General features: G+C 38.5%; 1 protein-coding gene across 1 annotated transcript in view; it reads right to left on the bottom strand.

Annotated features, from left to right (window-relative positions):
• PCLO (piccolo presynaptic cytomatrix protein) overlaps positions 1 to 19418 on the bottom strand; it is a 378058-nt gene that overhangs the window by 171525 nt on the left and 187115 nt on the right. The window contains 1 exon segment of the mRNA XM_050905865.1: positions 17311 to 19325. Within this exon segment, the coding sequence (XP_050761822.1) occupies positions 17311 to 19325 (2015 nt within the window).

Below are 19418 nucleotides of genomic sequence, written 5' to 3' on the forward strand. Positions count from 1 at the left end.
ATCCAAATGATTTGGAACCCATCTAGTTATTTAGAAACCACTGTGTTTGACACTTTGGAAACATACAATGTAAGAAAATGTCTGCTGCAGACCTCCTACATGAAGTGGAAGAATAGGTTCATAAAAAAACAGTACACTGTCTCAATAATTTCCTCAAAGCACTGAATATTTTCTAAGATATAATAAACGTGTATTTTCCATTATGTCTTCAGATCAAAAAAAAGAACATTTTTATGGATAAAGAAAATGTGTTGTATTTAATAGTTACCATTAAGTAAATATTTAAAAGAAATACTAAGTTAGCTTTCCAGGGGTAAGCCAAGTTCTATTACAGAGGATGACACCTAACCTCAGAAGCTGACTATCTCATCCTTCTCTGAAAAATATACGAATTGGTCGCTGTCATGGAGAAAAGGCTGAATTAGATGGACTTTGATCTGAAATTGTGTTGCAGATCCTATCCTCACGAAACCACCTTCTGCTTGTTGAACTGCACATGAAAAAGAACAAACGTCTGCTGCTTCTTCAGTCTATTTCTGTATGACCAACTCAGGAGAAACTATAAAGCATTGATTTCAATTTGCTCTTTCTCAGTTCGCCACTAAATTTCCAAACTACATTCAAACTCTGAATATTCTGAACTGCAGGAAAAAATATTTTCAACACATTTCTTTAAAACAGTTTTGGAGTTCAATAGTAAATTATTAGTAATACTATAACTTTCAGCAGAAGACTCACAAGTGATGACAATGATTTTCAGATAGAGGACCAGAAATATACTGGTATTTTAAAGCATTTACATGTTTTTCCTCATTACATAATTACCAGCTGTTTAGTATAATGAAGTTAAAACATAGTTTATTTAAAATTTCTATGCTTTGTGAGCAGGATACCTTTCTTGTTCCACCTTGTTTCTTAATTTATTGCTCATTCCAGTGTCTGTGTAACATAACGTATCAATATGGGTAAGACACATGTCAAAATAAGTTACTAGAGACTGATAAAAACAGAAACACAAATCTGATGCAAAATGAGACTTCTACAGTCTCAGCTATTCTATTAATATCTCCAGTTCGATACATACATTCAGAGCTATTCTATATATTGAACTGCTTCTGGCCTTTGAAGCAAATGGAGCTGATTATCATCATCTGTCACTTCCCACCATTTACTTTATTGACAGTATTGTCAATACTTTTAGAACAAGTCAGACAATTAGAAATTCTTCTCCATTAATAAAAACTTTTTTTTTCCCCAAAAGATTTCCAGTAGGATCAGAAGTAGAGGAAAAAAACAACCCATGCCTGTGGGTTTGTTTTTTTTAAAATCTGGATAGGAAAAAATGTGTTTCAGGAGAATCACTGTCTAATTTTTCAGCTTGCCAGCTGCCAGGACATCATTTTTACTTTCTCTCCATAGACAGCTGGCAAAATATCACTTTATTTTTTTTCCCTACTATACAAAACTCCATTCTTTTTTCCTGTGCAAACTTGAACTTCTCCAACGTAAAATTCACATTTAAAGGATGGTTTCTACTAGAACATTTCCAGTGGCACTAACTCTTTCAGTCATTTAAATGAACAACCTTTCTCCCTGTTCCCCACATTCCAACTATTTGGGCATTCCATTTTTTATAATAATCATCAGAATTGAGAGATTTTGTTTTAAAGACAGTGCAAAAAAAGCCTCACCATATTGGAAATAGTGGAATAACCAGTTCAGAGAAAAAAATTCATTCTAATTTCCTCAAGGCATGATCCACAGCTCACTGAATTAACAGTTACCAGAGTGTACCATTAACATGTACCATTACAGAGTGTACCATTACAGAGTGTACCATTAACTTCAGAGAGTTTTATATGAGTTATCTAGTTAATGTCTTCTACAACTGTCCCTGAGATATAAGCACAAGCTTCTATGGCTTTAAAAGTCAATGGACATACTCAGTTCTGAACTTAAGCCATTATAATAGATCACAAAGGGTTCAGAGGCAATTCTTGTTTAAAGTATTTCCTTCTTTCCACATTTCTCTTTCTGCATCCTCAGTTGTGCCTGTACACCAGAATAAGCTGGCAAACTGCAGCAGACACAATTTTGCTGCTGAAACCAATATGTAGATTAATGGGGGAGTAAATCTAGTACTATTAAGGAACTGTTAATTTGCATTATCTTGCATGAAATGCAACATTAATATAAGACTTCTAGTTCTTCAAATAACTTCTTTAGAGCCAGTTTAGATTTCTCTGCATAATACTACTTTGGTTTTATCATGAGCTGGACACATATCTGTTCTCCTGGATCCACGCCCCTTCTCCTTTTCCCACATTTAATTTTAAAGTAACATCTTTTGAAGTTTCTTTTTGAGCTTGACCCATTTGATGGCAGTTCTCTGTGCCCCTTTTCTGATAACATTCCTATCCTTGGTGGTTAAGGTGGCAATTTGGCTGACATCATAACACTGCCAGAGACTGCTGTGAATATTAATGAGGTAAAAGATTCATGAAGCCAGCAAACATGCTTTGACTCAATGGTGAAAATACAGAAGGGAAGTGACATGAAGAAGCATAAAAAGAAGGAGAAAAGAATACAATTAGTAAATGATAGGAAGAAAGAATTGGGAGAAGGACTAACAAAAGTTTTAAGAATGGATGGAACCTATGCATTACATGCCTATAAACAGATACTAGTTTTTATTATGAAAGGATGATTTCTCAAAACTTCAGTGTATCAAAAAAACACCTAGAAAAAAAGGAGGAGGTTTTAGTGGCAAAAACAAATCCAGCAATTTCCCAAATTACTCTAACCTAATTACTGGGTTTGAGAGCTTAATGGGGGGCATAGGCTAGTGTTTCCTGAACTGTACTGTGTATTTCTTTATACAGCTGCATAGGAAGTGCTTGAGGGAACATAATTTGCTTCTGAAGTGAAGCAGTACAGCAGTTCGAGTATCACTGCACTGGAGCTAATGAGAACAACGTTAACTAGAACAGCAGGACTTGGGAGAGGTTCCCATACTCTTCCTATCCTGTTTTATATCCACCCAAAGCATTAAAAATCTTGGCTAGAGAGCCCAATGCAGGCCCAGTAAGATGGCCAGGGCTTGAGAAGAGTGGCTCTTCTATGAGGAAAAGGCTGAGGTACTTAATGCCTTCTTTGCCTCAGTCTTTAACGGTAAGATCAGTTGTTCTCCGGGTACCCAGACCCCTGAGCTGGAAGACAGGCATGGGGAGCAGAATGAAGCCCCCATAATCCAAGGGGAAATGGTTAGCAACCTGCTACAACACTTGGACACACACAAGTCTATGGGGCCGGATGGGATTCACCCAAGGGTACTGAGAGACCTGGAGAAAGTGCTCACCAAGTCACTTTCAATCATTTATCAGCAGTCCTGGCTAATCAGGGAGGTCCCAGTTGACTGGAAGTTAGCAAATGTGATGCCCATCTACAAGAAGGGCCGGAAGGGGGATCCGGGGAACTACAGGCCTGTCAGACAGACCTCAGTGCCAGGGAAGGTTATGGAGCAGATCGTCTTCAGTGCCATCACACGGCATGTACAGGACAACCAGGTGGTCAGGCCCAGTCAGCATGGGTTTATGAAAGGCAAGTCCGGCTTGACTAACCTGATCTGCTTCTATGACAAGGTGACCCGCTCAGTGGATGAGGGAAAGGCTGTGGATGTTGTCTACCTAGACTTTAGTAAAGCCTTTGACACTGTTTCCCACAGCATTCTCCTGGAGAAATTGGCTGCTCACGGCTTGGACGGGCGTAGTCTTCGCTGGGTAAAAAACCGGCTGGATGGCTGGGCCCAAAGAGTGGTGGTGAACGGAGTTAAATCCAGTTGGCAGCTGGTCACAAGTGGTGTCCCCCAGGGCTCAGTAGTGGGGCCAGTTCTCTTTAATGTCTTTATCAATGATTTGGACGAGGGGATCAACTGCACCCTCAGGAAGTTTGCAGATGATACCAAGTTGAGCAGGAGTGTTGATCTGCTTGAGGGAAGGAAGGCTCTATAGAAGGATCTGGACAGGCTGGATCGATGGGCTGAGGCCAACTATATGAGGTTCAACAAGGCTAAGTGCTGGGTCCTGCACTTGGGTCACAACAACCTCATGCAACGCTACAGGCTTGGGGAAGAGTGGCTGGAAAGCTGCCTGGCAGAAAAGGACCTGGGGGTGTTGGTCGCCAGCCAGCTGCATATGAGCCGGCAGTGTGCCCAGGTGGCCAAAAAGGCCAATAGCATCCTGGCTTGTATCAGAACTAGTGTGGCCAGCAGGACTAGAGAAGTGATTGTCCCCCTGTACTCATCACTGGTAAGGCCGCACCTCGAATACTGTGTTCAGTTTTGGGCCCCTCACTACAAGAAAGACATTGAGGTGCTGGAGCGTGTCCAAAGAAGGGCAACAAAGCTGGTGAAGGGTCTAGAGCACAAGTCTTATGAGGAGCGGCTGAGGGAACTGGGGTTGTTTAGCCTGGAGAAAAGGAGTCTCAGGGAAGACCTTATCACTCTCCACAACTACCTGAAAGGAGGTTGTAGGTTAACAGTTGGAGTTGACCTTAAAGGTCTTTTCCAACCTAAAGGATTCTATGATTCTATGAAGAGAGGCTATGGAAACTGAGCTTCACTAGCTTGGAAAAAACATCTAATTGCTGTCTTCAACTCTCAAATGCAGCACTACTGAAAAGACAGACTCAGACTCTTCTAAGAGATGCAGAGTGAAGGAAAAAAGGCACAAGTTGCACAAGGGAAATTAAGCATTCTTCACCATGAAAGCAGTGAAGTCCCAGAACACGGTGCCCAGAGAGACACTGAAATCTCCATCCTTGGAGATTTTCAAAATTGAACTGGACAAGCCCTCTAGTCATCTGATCCAACATTGAAATTAGCCCAGCTTTGAGGTGGAGGTGGGACTACATGACCTCCATATAACCTTCTCAATCTAATTTGTTGGTGATACTTTTCTCAGTCACTGTGATGGCTGAGCAGTTTAGCTAGTTAATATTTGCAAAACATAATACAAGCACCAACATCCTGATGGATTTACTGCCAAGATGCTGTGGAAGGTGTGAAAGAGTAGGGACTGCGGTATTTATTGTTATTAAATAAAAGATTCAATGTAGGCAAAAATGTTCCATAACTGCAGTGTTGCTGAGATGAAAAATACTGTTAGTCATGTTTGCAAAATACCCTCCAGAAAAGCCATTTGCTTTTTAACATACATTTTAACATATTTATATATATATATATATATATATATAAAGTAAAAATGTTATTTTATAACATTGTCAAAACTTTTTGTTTTCTTTGGTGAGCTCTTGGGCCAAATGATGAAGAAATGGAAAAAAAGAGATAAAAATGGGTTCCTCTGCCTGGGTTACAGTTCTCTCAGACAAGCAATGTTCAAACAGGCCGTAAGAACATAAGGACTTGGAGCAGCCTACACTACTGCTGTCAAAAGAATGACTTTTACTGCCTGAAGAAATATCTGGAGGCATTACTATAAAACTCTCTATACTACTACATCACTGATCAAATGAGCAAAGGACAAACTCATGGATTCCTTTCCATTCTTCCTAGAAGGCCATGATACTTCTGCTGTGGATTATAGCTTAGGAATCATAAAAGGAGTATCAATATGATGTAAGTGATTAACCCAGACAGTAAAATTTCTGAAAAAGACAGTCACTGGTTCCAACTTTAACTCAGACAAGAACCATAACTTTATTTCACTGTTACCCTCTAACATCATATATATACAGCAAAAACACAACTATGAAAGAGGTTACAGAAAATGTGCTCCACAAGCTTATGAAGTAAATATTACTTCCAAGCTACCTTATGATTTCCTGAGGCTTATGTCACTGCATTTTATTAATGTTACACAGCAGCTGAAAATAAACACTGAGTCTCAAATTAATCTCCCTTATATTAGGCTTAAATTTTAGGTGGGTAACTCTCATTCTGATTCATCCTGTCCATCACCCTGACTATCTTTTCACCTCTGGCAACTGCTGACTGTCTATATCAAGCAGTTATTCAGATTTAGAGAAATCAGGACCATTGAACTTCTTACCTCACGCACACTGAGGAAATCCCCAGCATTTAATCATCCTTCAGGCCTTCCTCCATACTAGTTATTTAATTTCAGACCCTGCCTTTACTTTTAGTTAATGGCTAGCCCATTTAGCCTGTTTGGCATTTATGATCCTACACCAGGGAAAAGGCCTGCCAGGCAGTGTAAGAGCACCAGCACACTCAATGCTTGAGCTGGATTTGGCATTAGCAAACAGCTTGCAAAGTGAGTAAGGTGAGATAATAAAAGCTGTATTTTGATAGGAACCACTTAGATTGGATGAGAGAAGGTGTCAGAGAGAAACCGGCTGGGAAACAGAAGTAGGGTTTAGCAAGGAGATTATAGGGAAGATATGGACAGATGGAGAATATGAACAGAAATTGAACCGAGACCTGAATTCATTCTGTACAAAATGCAAGAAGTTCTGGAGGAGGAGAGCCAAAAGGCAGGCTTCCTCTGTAGTCTCATACAGAGGCAGAGGAGGAATAGGAAGAGAGAAATTTCAGTCTCTGCATCAGTTTCAGAGAGATGTCTAAGCCATATCCTGTGATAATGTTTCAGACTTACCCCTTGGGTTAAACCACAACACCCCTGTATTTGGAGTTTCTAAATGGCTGACTTAGGCATCACAGCACTGAGCAAACTGGCTACTGTTAATTCCTGCCTCATATCTTCATTCTAAATGCAGAGACTGTAAGCACTTACCATACCATTACCCATTACAGATCCCACTCCCTGAGCTGAACATTGCAGCAGGTAAATCACTTCTTTGAGTTTCTGAAAAAGTTTACCAGTGTTCAACGCCTTCTTGGTTAACAAAACTGGAAATTATTTGGAGAAACTGAACTGAGAAGATAAGCACAAAAGAAAAACTATCTCGGTCTCCCCAGGTCAGATTTGAGAACTGTTGACAAGATAGCTTCTGAAAGTCTGAATTGGTGTCAACAAAGCCAGCCTTGTTCTGTAAATAAGAGGTTTGTCTGCATTATGATGCCCATCTGTCAGCAGACATTCACCTTAAAAGCATGCTGGGAGAAACTGGAAACTATTGGACTTTTTTGTTTTAATGACATTTCAGTGAATTAAATGAACGTTACTTTAATCTTTGGTTTTGGGGTTTTTTTAATTGAGCTTTGGCACCTAGAAAACAATTTATAATCCTAACTTTAACTGAATCGTACCTTTTGCTGTGTAGAATCAATAAAAGGAAACTAGTACGTAAGCAAATAATCCACTGTTTTTAATAAGAGAAAAAGCAGGAAATAAGAACATAGAAGACACTGAAGACAGGCTTTTCAAGAGACCATGGGATTAACCTGACCAAAAGCAGTCTCAGTCATCTAAAATCTCTTTCTAGTCAATGGAGAAATGGGTGGGATTAATCATATTTTAAAGTACAAATACAAAATAAGTAGATGAACTGTTGTTCCCTTGCAATACTTCTGCCTGCAGACTGTAACAGGAATCTAGAGTGACCAGGTCAGGTGTGATTTTACATCACCAATATCTAACATTAAACATGATCTTTCCAATCCTTTGTATCTTAACTAGGTAGCCTATGCCCTTGTGTCAGTCAAGGAAGACACTAGACCTCTCTAGGCTTCTGAAGAGAAATGTAAAGAGAGGAAAGTAAAATGGGAAATAAATGCCACTTCACCTAAGGGATAGAAGGAACAAGACAGGTGGCATTTAGGCTATTTGATTATGGACCTATTTTCTTTGTCTCAACTTCCTATCTTTTAAATGAAGACTGTATCACTGAGGTCATTCAGATTATAGAAAGAGCCCTATATGGTCTGAGTGGTTAGTTTACTCGAGCAGTCTGACAAATGCTGTATCAATACAAATTGAACGCAATGATGTAGATTATAATGTGTAAGAAGAGCCATGAATACTAAAGAAAGTTGTATTTAATTTTAGAATTCAATTTTTAAAGATAATATTATTACTCATACTGCTCAAGATATTCTTGCCTTGGAAGGGAAATCAGTCATGTAGGTTATGCATCCCTTTATGTTATTCCCAATATTCAGATATAACACAGTCTCACTAAAATATATTGATTCTAAGGCATTTGTGCTATTGCAGTTATAAAATTCTTGTTCATATCTACTGAATATCCCAGGCCACAAATTAAGCTAATCCATTTCCTGCCTCCACTGGAAGAGTGGTTAGCAGCTGTCCTATTTACAATAATGTTTAACACAGTGAAAGATTGTTATCTTGTCCAGCTTTGGTCTTCTTTCTAGACCAACACAGCCAGATCCTTCAGCCTTTCAACTGACGTCTTGTCTAAATGTTTTATGCTTTTTCTTTTGCACAACTTTGAATTTTTTCAGTCTCACTAACTCTGAAGCGGTGCTGACCTAAACTGCATGCAGTAGTATAGCTGAAGTCTCACCAGCCACTGAGTAGGGCAGAACAATTACAACACATACCTTACACAGGCACAACTTGTCAGCATTTCCCAAGAACACCACTGCTTTTCTTGCAAGCACTTCATATTTTTAAGTCATATTAAGTCTGAACTTTTGCTACTACACCTGAACATTTTCAGTACTGCTATTGCCTAAACAGCAATATTTCTAAATATTTTTTTTCTTTTGTACCTGCAGTGTCTGTATCATTACTGAATTTGATTTTGGAACATTGCTCTGAATTGCAATTCTGCTTTCCAAAGTAATTGTGTTTCCTATATTGATCTGCAAATGCTATATGAGTGCTTTTTCCATACTCTAAATTGCAACTGAATTATTAAAGAGTCAAGCCTATGACAAACCCTTGTTTGACTCACTTAAAACTGCCTTCCAGTTTGGCAGTGACCAATTTGACCTAAGATATCTATTTCCAGCTTGCAGATGGAAAGTAAACTTCCATTAAAAAATAGTAATTGCAAAAATTTTAGTTTATCAATAAATAATATTGTGCTAGAGTAAGAAAGTAAAGAAGTACAGTAGAAGGGACTATTTTTCTCAGTATTTCATACTAAATAAATCTGATTTTGTAGCATCAATATGTAAAGCCATATGCCTACACCTAGTTTAATTTATAACTGTAAATACAGTTATTTATCTTAACAAATTATTTTTAATATGAAGTCACTGACTCAGAAAACCAATGCCTGAATAGAAGGATTTTGAGGATCAGAACCGAGGTAAAGTTAGTTCTAACATAGGCAAGCCTTATTAATTAAAAAAACCCAAACTGTTAGGTGTTATTAGCCCACACTTCAATTTGAAACACTGATAGCATGAGAGAATCTGGCCTAGCCAGTATTTCTAGAGATAAGAAGTAAAACTTCAGAGCTCTGGTAGACGATTTATGAAGTTAATAATGCAGTGATGAGTATTAACAACACACATCTAGCTCAAAGATTACTGGCTACCTTCATTTCATTCTTTTTTTATTTTTAATTTTTGGGTTGATCATATGGGGTATATCTAGCTCTGTAGATTTTTTTTATATTTTTCTTTAGGGGAAAAAGTAGAGTTTTGAAATTTTAGTAGCTCATATGCTAAAAATAAATTAATCTCCAGCGACAAGTATGTCCCTGGAGAAAGTATGCCCAGGTATCAGAATTTAATGGAGATGCACCCCTTTAAATTCTAAGGTATTGATTGCACAGAATAATTATCTCAATACTGACATACTCTGAACTGTTTCTAAAAAACAAAAATAAAAACAAAAACCAGGGAGAATTTTAAATGCACTGATTTGTGTTAAAGGAGCATCCTAGAGGCCTCATATGCAGAGGCAGGTAACCATACACACAGTGGAGAATGAAGATGCATACAGAACATCTTTTTTCTGTTCTGAATATTTTGTTGTATTTAATTATATCCAATCATAAGTTTTGGATGTACTGTGGTTCTGGGGTTTTTTTAGTACTCTTCGTATAGGACATATGAGCTATCATGGATTTTTGCCAGTCTTGGATCACTTCCAGGCAACATTTAATCACTTTTCACTGATCAAGACAATATTTTACAAACTTAAAAATATTTTAATAAAATGATGGGAAAAACTGTTGGAATTAAACCTTGCATTTTGTTATGAAATGAAGTTTGGACTACTTTGACAAGAACAAATTGGTTTTCTCTAGTTAGTGCACATTGCTACAGTTTGCAGGGAGGTTTTCATGCATGCAAACTAGATTCCTTCTGAAGAAAACTAAATAGGAAGCTCTGTCCTAAGTGTATCTGTCTCAAATGTGCTCAAATCCCAGTAGGGAAACCCAGTCCAAATCAGTGACTGGCTCCTTTTGGACAACACCACAGTATACTCACAGATACTCTAGCATCAGGTACTTTGATCTGTTGTTCTGCTTTTATTGTACCAAACAACTTGCTAACATAGCACAGACAGTGCTTCCTTTCTAGGGAAGATTTTATAGACGTTGGTCTTCTGCTCCTTTTGGAGAATGTACGTTCATTTGCTCAGTACAATATGATTTTCCTGTGCTTCAGTCATAGCTGCTCATAAAGGTAAACAGAATAAAATGCAGGAAGCCAAACTTATCAGCAGAACATGTGAAAGAAACTCTCTTTTGTGTTCAGTCAGGCAATTACACTAGTAGAAATTTTACCCTCCTACTACATACTCAGACTAACTACAGTAATCCATGGCTTGATAGGAGACAAAAGTCTGAGGGAAAACAGAGCTGAAGTAGGCCAAAACTTGCTGGTCGGTATGTGCCCCTCTGTCATTCTTCCATGCCTGCTTGGTTCTGCTGTATACATTTATACACTGTATTTATTACTTTAAAGCAGGGAACATGATATTGGCCCCTCTCCACACCTGAAACTCAAAGTATTCCTAAAATGGATAACCACGATAACCAAGTCAGCCGGAAATGAGTGGGAAGATATTATTGTACCTTCATTCTTCTTTGGCTTTTCTGGAAGATAAAAGAGTGAGGGATGGGACTTGTGGCCAGGGGTGGTTTCTTTTAATGTGTATGTGAGAGCTGGCTTAAGAGGAAGATGGATAAGCTGACAGCAGGTGAGAAAAGGCCCAAGTGACAGAAAACGTAGGCTCTTTGTCAACTCTGCCATAAATCTCATGCTTTATAAAGATTGTTAAGGATCCCCTTTGAAAAGCAAAAGAGTGAATACCATAACAATTTTCTATTATGCATGAATGTCCCTTGGTTGAATAGAAAAGGTGTGAAATCAACTAATTTAAAAGTATCAGGCAAGACAGGCTGACCCAGTTAAATGTGCTTTAGAAAATAATGTTTACATGATATGTTGACCAAATGTGGGGTAGTCTTTCTGTTTTGAAGATCTGACAGATGGAAAAAAAGACGCTTCATTTGAGTCACATAAATGTTATTCCAAAGGATTTCAAATACAGCACAGGAAGCAGTAGCTTGAAATGTTAACAGGACTCTAAATCGTAAATAATTCAGACCATTAGTGGAAAAAGTAATCTTAAATCTAGCTAAAACCACATAGTTAAAGAAGATAGATAAGCCCTGTTTTACTATTTACACAGGGATAAGATCATCTAGAATTGTTTCTAGATGTGAGTGAGATCGTCTTTTCAACTCAGTTTCCAGTGAATTTGTTTGAAACACACAAAAAAGTGTGTGATGATATTCAAGCACAAAAGGAACTCAGTGGGTACATCCACACCTTCTCTGGATTGCTGGCCTGAACTCAATCTCAACATAAGATCTCCTGTCCATAAGCAATCAACCACCCTCATATATAGCTGCAGGGCACTCTTCAGGGACGCAGGAACCTGTGTGCCTAATCAGACCTGGTGACTTAGCCGACTGTTAAGTGTGGTTAACATACTGTCAAGCAGACCCACTCATGCAGTTTGTGAACTGCATGCAAACCATATGAAGCATGCAAATCACGCTGCTCCCAGACTGTTCTTTAAGACTGGTGTATGCCTGGCCAAAATGAAGAGGCAGTCACCAGTGACTGAAGAAGAGTTTCATTAAACCACAGCCCACAGATGTCACTTAGAAGCAAAGGAAAAAACAGCTTTGCACTTTAAATCTAGGTTTTTCTAACATACTACCAAAGATGGTTCCTCACTCAACACCCATCTGTACTTCAACCCAAATAGCAGCTGTTTCTGCAAGAGGTAATGGCTCCTTTATATTGAAATATAACTTTTACAGAAAACAAAATGTTCTTCCTTTTTTCCGGACTGAATCATGGGACTAAAATGGAAAATTAAAGTCACTGAATTAAGCTTTTTGCAGTTACTACCATGTGACCACCTATCTCTCAGACCACAAACCACTTCTGAATATTTTACAGTAACTATAAGAGCTACACCAAAGTACCAACTCCTTTTTGCTGGAATTAAGCCCAGATAACAAGAAACCAAGGGAAACATCAATGTCCTGTGCTCCAACAACAGCAGAAATCTGTTACCTGAAATTCTCACGTGACACTAAGAAATGAACCTACTCCCTGCTTCTGAAGAAAGTAAACAAACAGAAATACCCAACCTCAAACCAGGTAATTATCCCTACTCTTTCTCTCTATTCTTTTCCCAAGCTGAACATTCCTCGATGAAACAGAAGTCGGGTGATCAGCTGAGTCCTGAATAAACAAGCAAAACATCATGAATATGACATATGGAAGGTTTTAATTCTACTGGGAGCAACTACCCTGTTTCCCCTCTTCAGTGCCCAGATGTACAGCACGTCTGACACAGCAAAGGACAGCCCAAATCACTGAAGTCCTAACCTTCAGTTTTAAAGTGGAAAACTTTAGAATACCATAGAAGATAAAACACAGATTAATGTGCTTTGTTTTCATTACTTTTAAATTTATGTCACTTAAGGAAATTTACATTTTTAAAATCAGTAGAAAATTACTTCTGCTCTTACTACAGCAAGAGATGAAGTCCTGCGATTCTTACCTAAATAAAGAAACAACCTTTTGGGATTTTGCTTGAAATCACTATCTTTTTGTACTATAGTATACAGATTTGAATTATATTTGCCTTACAATTGCAGCAGGTCACATCAGATGAAAAATTTGAGAAAAGTCTCTGTTAACTCTCTTAATAAACAGATTGATAGAATTTGTTCTAAGTGTTGAAGCTTAAATGTACAGTTTCTACCCTGAAGCTGACAGGCTGTTGACAGATGTGTCTTTGCATTAGTTTCACTAATACAAACACTACTGCTGAGTCTTTATGCACTGCTTAGCTGTAGATGTTATATGTGTGTGACAGGTCATGTGCAAGATCTTTTGCAATTTGCTTCAGTTTAGTTGAGCAGGCATTTTGCATCCAAAGGCAAAAGGAAGACAACTTCCATCTTTGATTACACATATGCAATGTGCACAAGTGCCAAAGTTGACTGTGACTGGCATGTGACTTGATTCTGTGATGCACTGGTGTAAAGCTATTTCTTTATTAAACTAGGCAGGTACTCACAATTTTTTGTTGCTGCTGAATGGACGACTTTCAGTCTCCACTTCCAAAATCTACTAATACTTCCCGGTGCCCTCATGGAAACCACTGCTATGGCTTTGTACTCCATGGAATCCTACCATGCTGGACTGCCAGACAGTCTATCAAAGTCGTTGCTGGGGTGCTCATTGCCACTGGGAGCTCAAGTGGCACAAAGCTCGCAAAACAGGAAAATTAGGTATCTTTGCAAAGTATGAATTCCAGATGGGTGGCTTCTACAACTTTTTTTGGTGCTGACAACCTGTAGCTCACAATTTTTCCTTGACACAGCTACACTTGATTACTAATATATATCACAGAAATGTACAGCACATAAGAACTACCAAAGGGAACATAATGGAAAGCAATATTTTTACTTTGGATTAACACTTTGAATAGTTCATTCAAGTGTTCATATAGAGGTAATGACTACGATAGACAGTAAATGAAAATGTAATGTAAACATATAACTTGTTATCTGAAAATTAAATGTGCCATCACTGAAAGCAATACTATCTGAATACTTATTATTATGCGATTAGCTGCCAGGTTATTTTTCAGCCTTTCACTTATACTAGATCAGATAAAACATTGTAATAACTTCTTATAAAAGGTGCATTAAAGAATAAAATTATATTTAAAGCAGCAGTTCTAAAACATAGAGACATAATTTAATCATCTTAGTCATAGTCTCCATAAACTTTTTTCTTGAAATGTTGTAATAATATACTTATCAATGGAAGAAGTACATGAATGATGAAAGTGCATTGCCTGAAGGACAAGGTATCATTTCATTGTAATCCTTAGAAAGAGACCAATTTTATTCTTACCCTTTTAGTCCCACTGATTGCATAAGGATCAACTTTTTTGATAATCTGTCATAAAAAGAAGCCTGTGAAACATATACATGAACACCCTTTTCACCTGCAATGTTTATGAATGCAAAGACATAACCCTGAAACAAGAACTATTAAAAAAGTGATGGGATATTCATCCATGCAAAAAATATTCATACGCACACTCCATTTCCCTAAGGTAGTGAAAGATCAATCTTTCATTTCCTTTTTACTCTTTTATGTTCAGCTCTAGTAAATTCTCTTTTCTGGAGTGAGCTGTTTCACAAGTTTTTCTGCACTGAACTTCATCGTTTTGGATGACATAACTGATCCCTTCTACCTTTCCCTTTTTATAATTAGGCATTTAGGAGCTCTCCAGTCAGGAGGCACAAAAGGGGTACACAGAGAATTAACAGACAAGGACTTCAGCTGTTGTGGGCACTGTACAAAGAATGAAAAAACAGTCCCAGTGTGAAAAATATTTTAAAGTTGAAGAAACATCTTACTTTCACACTTAGCAGGATAATCCAAAAGCAATCCTGTATTTAAACTCAAGTATAACAATGCTATGTTGCTATAACAACACAGTTCTACAGCTGAAAAAATGTCAACAAGGTTTACGCTTTGTCAGCAGTGACACTGTGTGTATGCTAACTTTCAGGAAGAACTTTTGAGTGTGACAAAAGGTACAAAAGAAGAAATCACTGTCCACTCTTTCCTGTGCTTCCAAGATGTTACAGTCCTAAAACCAGGTTCTCAGCTAGTATAAACAGACAGACATGCTGGAGAGAATACTATAAGTCTTGTGGAAACTAGGTCATTTAGATCTTACACTGCAGATCCTTCCTTCACAACATAACTGGACTGAGTAATCGAGAACTGAAACTGATATAGCAACTACAAAAGCAATTTATGCCCATATTTCCAGATGCTGATGAGGTCATTAGATTACTTACTTATAGTGTCACTCTAAATATTTTTGGTTTTTGTCATATATCTCTTTTCCTCCTTTAAATTTCATGTACTTGGTCCCATTGTAACTGAATCTCAGATACTTAATTAACAAAACTCTATCAGAAAGAGAGGGTATAATAGACTTAATGCTTAACATAACATCAGAGCTGAAAGCAGCCATGATGGTCGTGGGAGGTTTACAGAGCTGCTTCCTCACCGTACGCTGCATGACACAGTTAGTGCAGCCCACTTCATATCCATGGAAGTTTTTTACTTTCCTTGCACTTGCCTACTTGCACCCCATGTTCCATAAAAATGTTCACGTCATTTATTTAGACTGTAAGTACTCTGAGACATGGGCTATTTGCTGCTTGATGGCTGCATGCTAATAAGAACAATATAGCTCATTACTGTTTGGGCTCAAGGCAAAACAGTAATAATCATGTGGGTAAAAAAATAAACAATGATGTACAAGCCCTTTCTTTCCATGTCTCATTAATGAATACTGTATGTGTTCAAACTCTACTGTAAGGGCCTTTAAACAATCAGCTGTTTACAGAATTTATCATCCATCATACAAAGTATACAATTCATATCAAATATATACGTATCTATGAAATAAGTGAACTGAATAATTTGTCCTCAGTAATAGTTTCACTACACTGACAGTTATTTTACAATATTATACCTGCTCTCCAATATCTAGTAGAACCCAACACTTTCTAACTCATGAGCAACATTCTTCAAGATGTTGTTCCAAACCCTCTACATGAAACTTTAGTGCTTGTGCTACAGTTTCCCCCACTGTGCTAATCCTGCTTTAGGGAATGATGTTGATATGCAGTGCCAATGCCATGACAACAGTTTTCCCTTCAAACTTCTAAATACTGTTTTCCAAGCAGTAACAGCATAGGAACCATTTAATATCCGCACAAATATGTGAAGTTGCAAAAACTGCTTACAGTGGGAGCCTTGGAGGGTATAACCAGATAATTCTGCATTTGAAAGCCACCACAAATTATCAAACATAGAGAACAAACCCTCTTTATTCTATCCAGCCTGTGCTAATCACTCATGTATTCACAGATAACTGAACATAAAAGATAAAAATTGCTGAAGAACTTGAATGGCAACTCTTCCAGACCTCTGACAAATAAGATACTGACCCTGCAACTGACAGAAGAGAATGGACTCGGACACAAGGACAGACAAGAACATGTTAAATTATAAAGGTATTTTTTTAGCCAAAACTTCTTATTCATAAATTACAGACGGATTCCCAAATCAGAAATCTTACTACTCAAGGAAAAGGAATACTGCAGAAATGAAAAATTTTAATCCTGATGAAGTCAGCCTTATTCAAAATTGCCTCCTCTGACCCCATAAGAAACAGCCCTCAACACTTGCATAACTTCTTGATAATCTTCCTTATCCAAAACAAACAAACAAAAACCAGATTTGCGATATGAGACCTTTTGGTCTGGGAGAGATAAAAGATGCACACATTGGGACACAAGATTACCCACAGAATCACAAATGGCCAAGAAACCTCATGAGGGTGAAAAAGGACAGCTAAGGTAATTATAAATCTGGTGTTAGCTGCCTCTCAGAAGGCACATGCAGTAATTTCAAGGTAAATGCACTACAGACTGTGCCACAAGAGCTGGGTGTTGTATGATTAGAAAGAAAATGCTTTTCATTTTCTGAAGAATTGGCAATAACCGCTATATTGGCAATTAATTGCCATGTAAAACATAAAATGCCTTCCAAATTCTGAACAAGAATTTGTTGTGTTTTCTTCTGAATCTTAGTAAGACTGTAATATGGATTCCTCTATTTCCAGGCAAAGCAATGAAGCAAATAACCATTGCTTTAGACAGCAGGCATTCCTCAGGACTTTTCAGCAAGGTGTGCAAAAAGACTACATACACAGGTATTGCAAATGAGTGTGTCAGCCCTCATGCTGTACTGATAGCTGTAGAATTGCATATTAAAAAAAAAAAAAAAAGAAAGCAAATACTTCTTACCATGAAACCCTCAGTGTACTGAAACTGAGCTCTGGAACTGTCTTCTGCTGTGGGACTCAGGGGCTTAGGATCAGACATAGAGCGTTGCATCATCTTTGCCGCCTTTGGGCTTGATGGAGGAACCTTGGCAATGTCAGCATGCAGCATCTTCTGAGGGCTGATGTCATCAGTGATGGGTTTTTCATAGGGTGCAAATGCTGACTCTATAACTTTGCTTGGTGAAACAGGTGAAATGGGTGAATAGAGAACTTTGGGAGATTTGGGAGGGGAAGGGACTACCTGCAATGTGGAGTCTGGACGAAGGTGGGATGAGTATCCTATCTCTAATGGTGTTGGGCGTTTTTTATCTTTCTGAGGAGAGGAAGCTGACAGATATTGGGGACTTTGAGTATCTGACTCTGTCTCTGTTTGACATCCCAAACTTTCTCCTTTATATGTCTTTTCTGGAGCTGAAATGTGCTTTATGATTTCAACCTTAGCATCCAATCGGGCCCTGATTGAAGGTGTTCTTATTGTTCCTACAGGTTCTGTTTGTACTGAAATCTCTGCCACTGTCTGAACTGCAATACTGGATACTTTGGAGAATTGTTTAGCTTTGTCTGCCTCGGTGGTACTCTCACTGTATTTCCCTACACGAGGCTTCCTTCTGGATCTGCTAGAAAGATCCCATTCATCTTGATCTTCATCATCTGTCTGAACACTCGTATCAACACTCTTCTTAGTTTTTCGTCTCCTGTTTGTGTAACCTCTGTCTGCTCCGTCTTCATCATCAGTTTGCACTCCACTGTCCACTATCTTTTTGAAGCACCGGGGCTCTTCTTCCAGGGTCTCCTCAAGCTCCTCATATGGGCCACGTAATTTTGGCATAGAACTTCTCTTTTTCAATTGCTTCTCCTCTCTAACATCAATATCCTTAAGAGACATTTCTGAAACAGAGCTTAGGATACCAGACCTAGGTATGTATTGGGTAATACCATCAGACTGAACTGTATACCATGTTTGGCTTTGTGGAATTTCAATACCCAGCACTCCTGAAGCCGTAGTGGTTGCATCATCAGTAGGCCAAAACTGGCCATTTTCTGTGGTTGCATACTGTCCTTCCAAAAGTGTTTGATCTGTGGTAGTTTGTGGCGAGCCAGTTCCTGAAGGGTCATAACCATACTGATATATTTGACGAATTTTTTGCTCCTCTAACTGTTGGTGGAGCTGCTGTTGAAGTTGTTGGAATTGTTCAAGCTGCAACTGCTGCTGGGCTAACGTCTCTTGCCTCATCATAAACTGAGCTTGTCGTTCCTCCTCTTGCTGAAATAAGAGATGATGTTTCATGGATTGCAACTCCTCAAGCTTTTTTTGCACCATAAACTTTTCTTGTTCCCTAAATCTTTGAATTTCCTGACGTTCCCATTCCAGCTCTTCTGCAAAGCGCTGCTGCTTAATTTTCTCAAGCTCAAGAAGTTCACGCTCCAAATCAAGCTGCTGCTGTTTGCCTTCTTCAGGAGCAATGAGAAGGGCAACCTCATCTTCAATGACATCTGTATAAACTTCAGATGCTGTAGTTAAAGCAGGTATCAAGTTGGTTGGCTCAGTGGTAATAGTTTCTATAGTAAGAGGTGGTAACCCTGTCTCCATATCAATGGCAGTAATTGCACTATCTTTTTCAGCTGCCACTGTTGTCAAGAAACTGTATGATCTTGGGAGCGGTTGATTCTGTTGCAAAGTTGATAAAGAGGGCACCGAGTCAATTGTTTGGAGAGTAGGTAATTCTCTGACAGTTGTACTGAAAATAGAACCGGGTTGTGTAGTGATGGCAAATGTGGATGGGATTGGAGTCGCTACTGAAGAATAAACAACACCATTGGATGATCTTAAAACACTTCCAACGCCAAACTGGGAACCCAGAGATGACACCATTCTTGCTTGGGAATACTGTGGTGTACTGAGCCCGATGCCAGAAATCACCTGCCGAGTCTCTGGATAAGGACCAGTAGTCTTGCTTGAGTAATCCATAACCTCACCTGAAATTACAGGGCAAAATTACAGTCCAGTCCCACAAAAGAATGCTGCTTTGCGGATTCTGAAAGTCATCCCATCTTGATGAATTAAATGGG

This window comes from Gymnogyps californianus, chromosome 1, assembly GCF_018139145.2.
Source record: "Gymnogyps californianus isolate 813 chromosome 1, ASM1813914v2, whole genome shotgun sequence".
Taxonomy (NCBI): domain Eukaryota; kingdom Metazoa; phylum Chordata; class Aves; order Accipitriformes; family Cathartidae; genus Gymnogyps; species Gymnogyps californianus.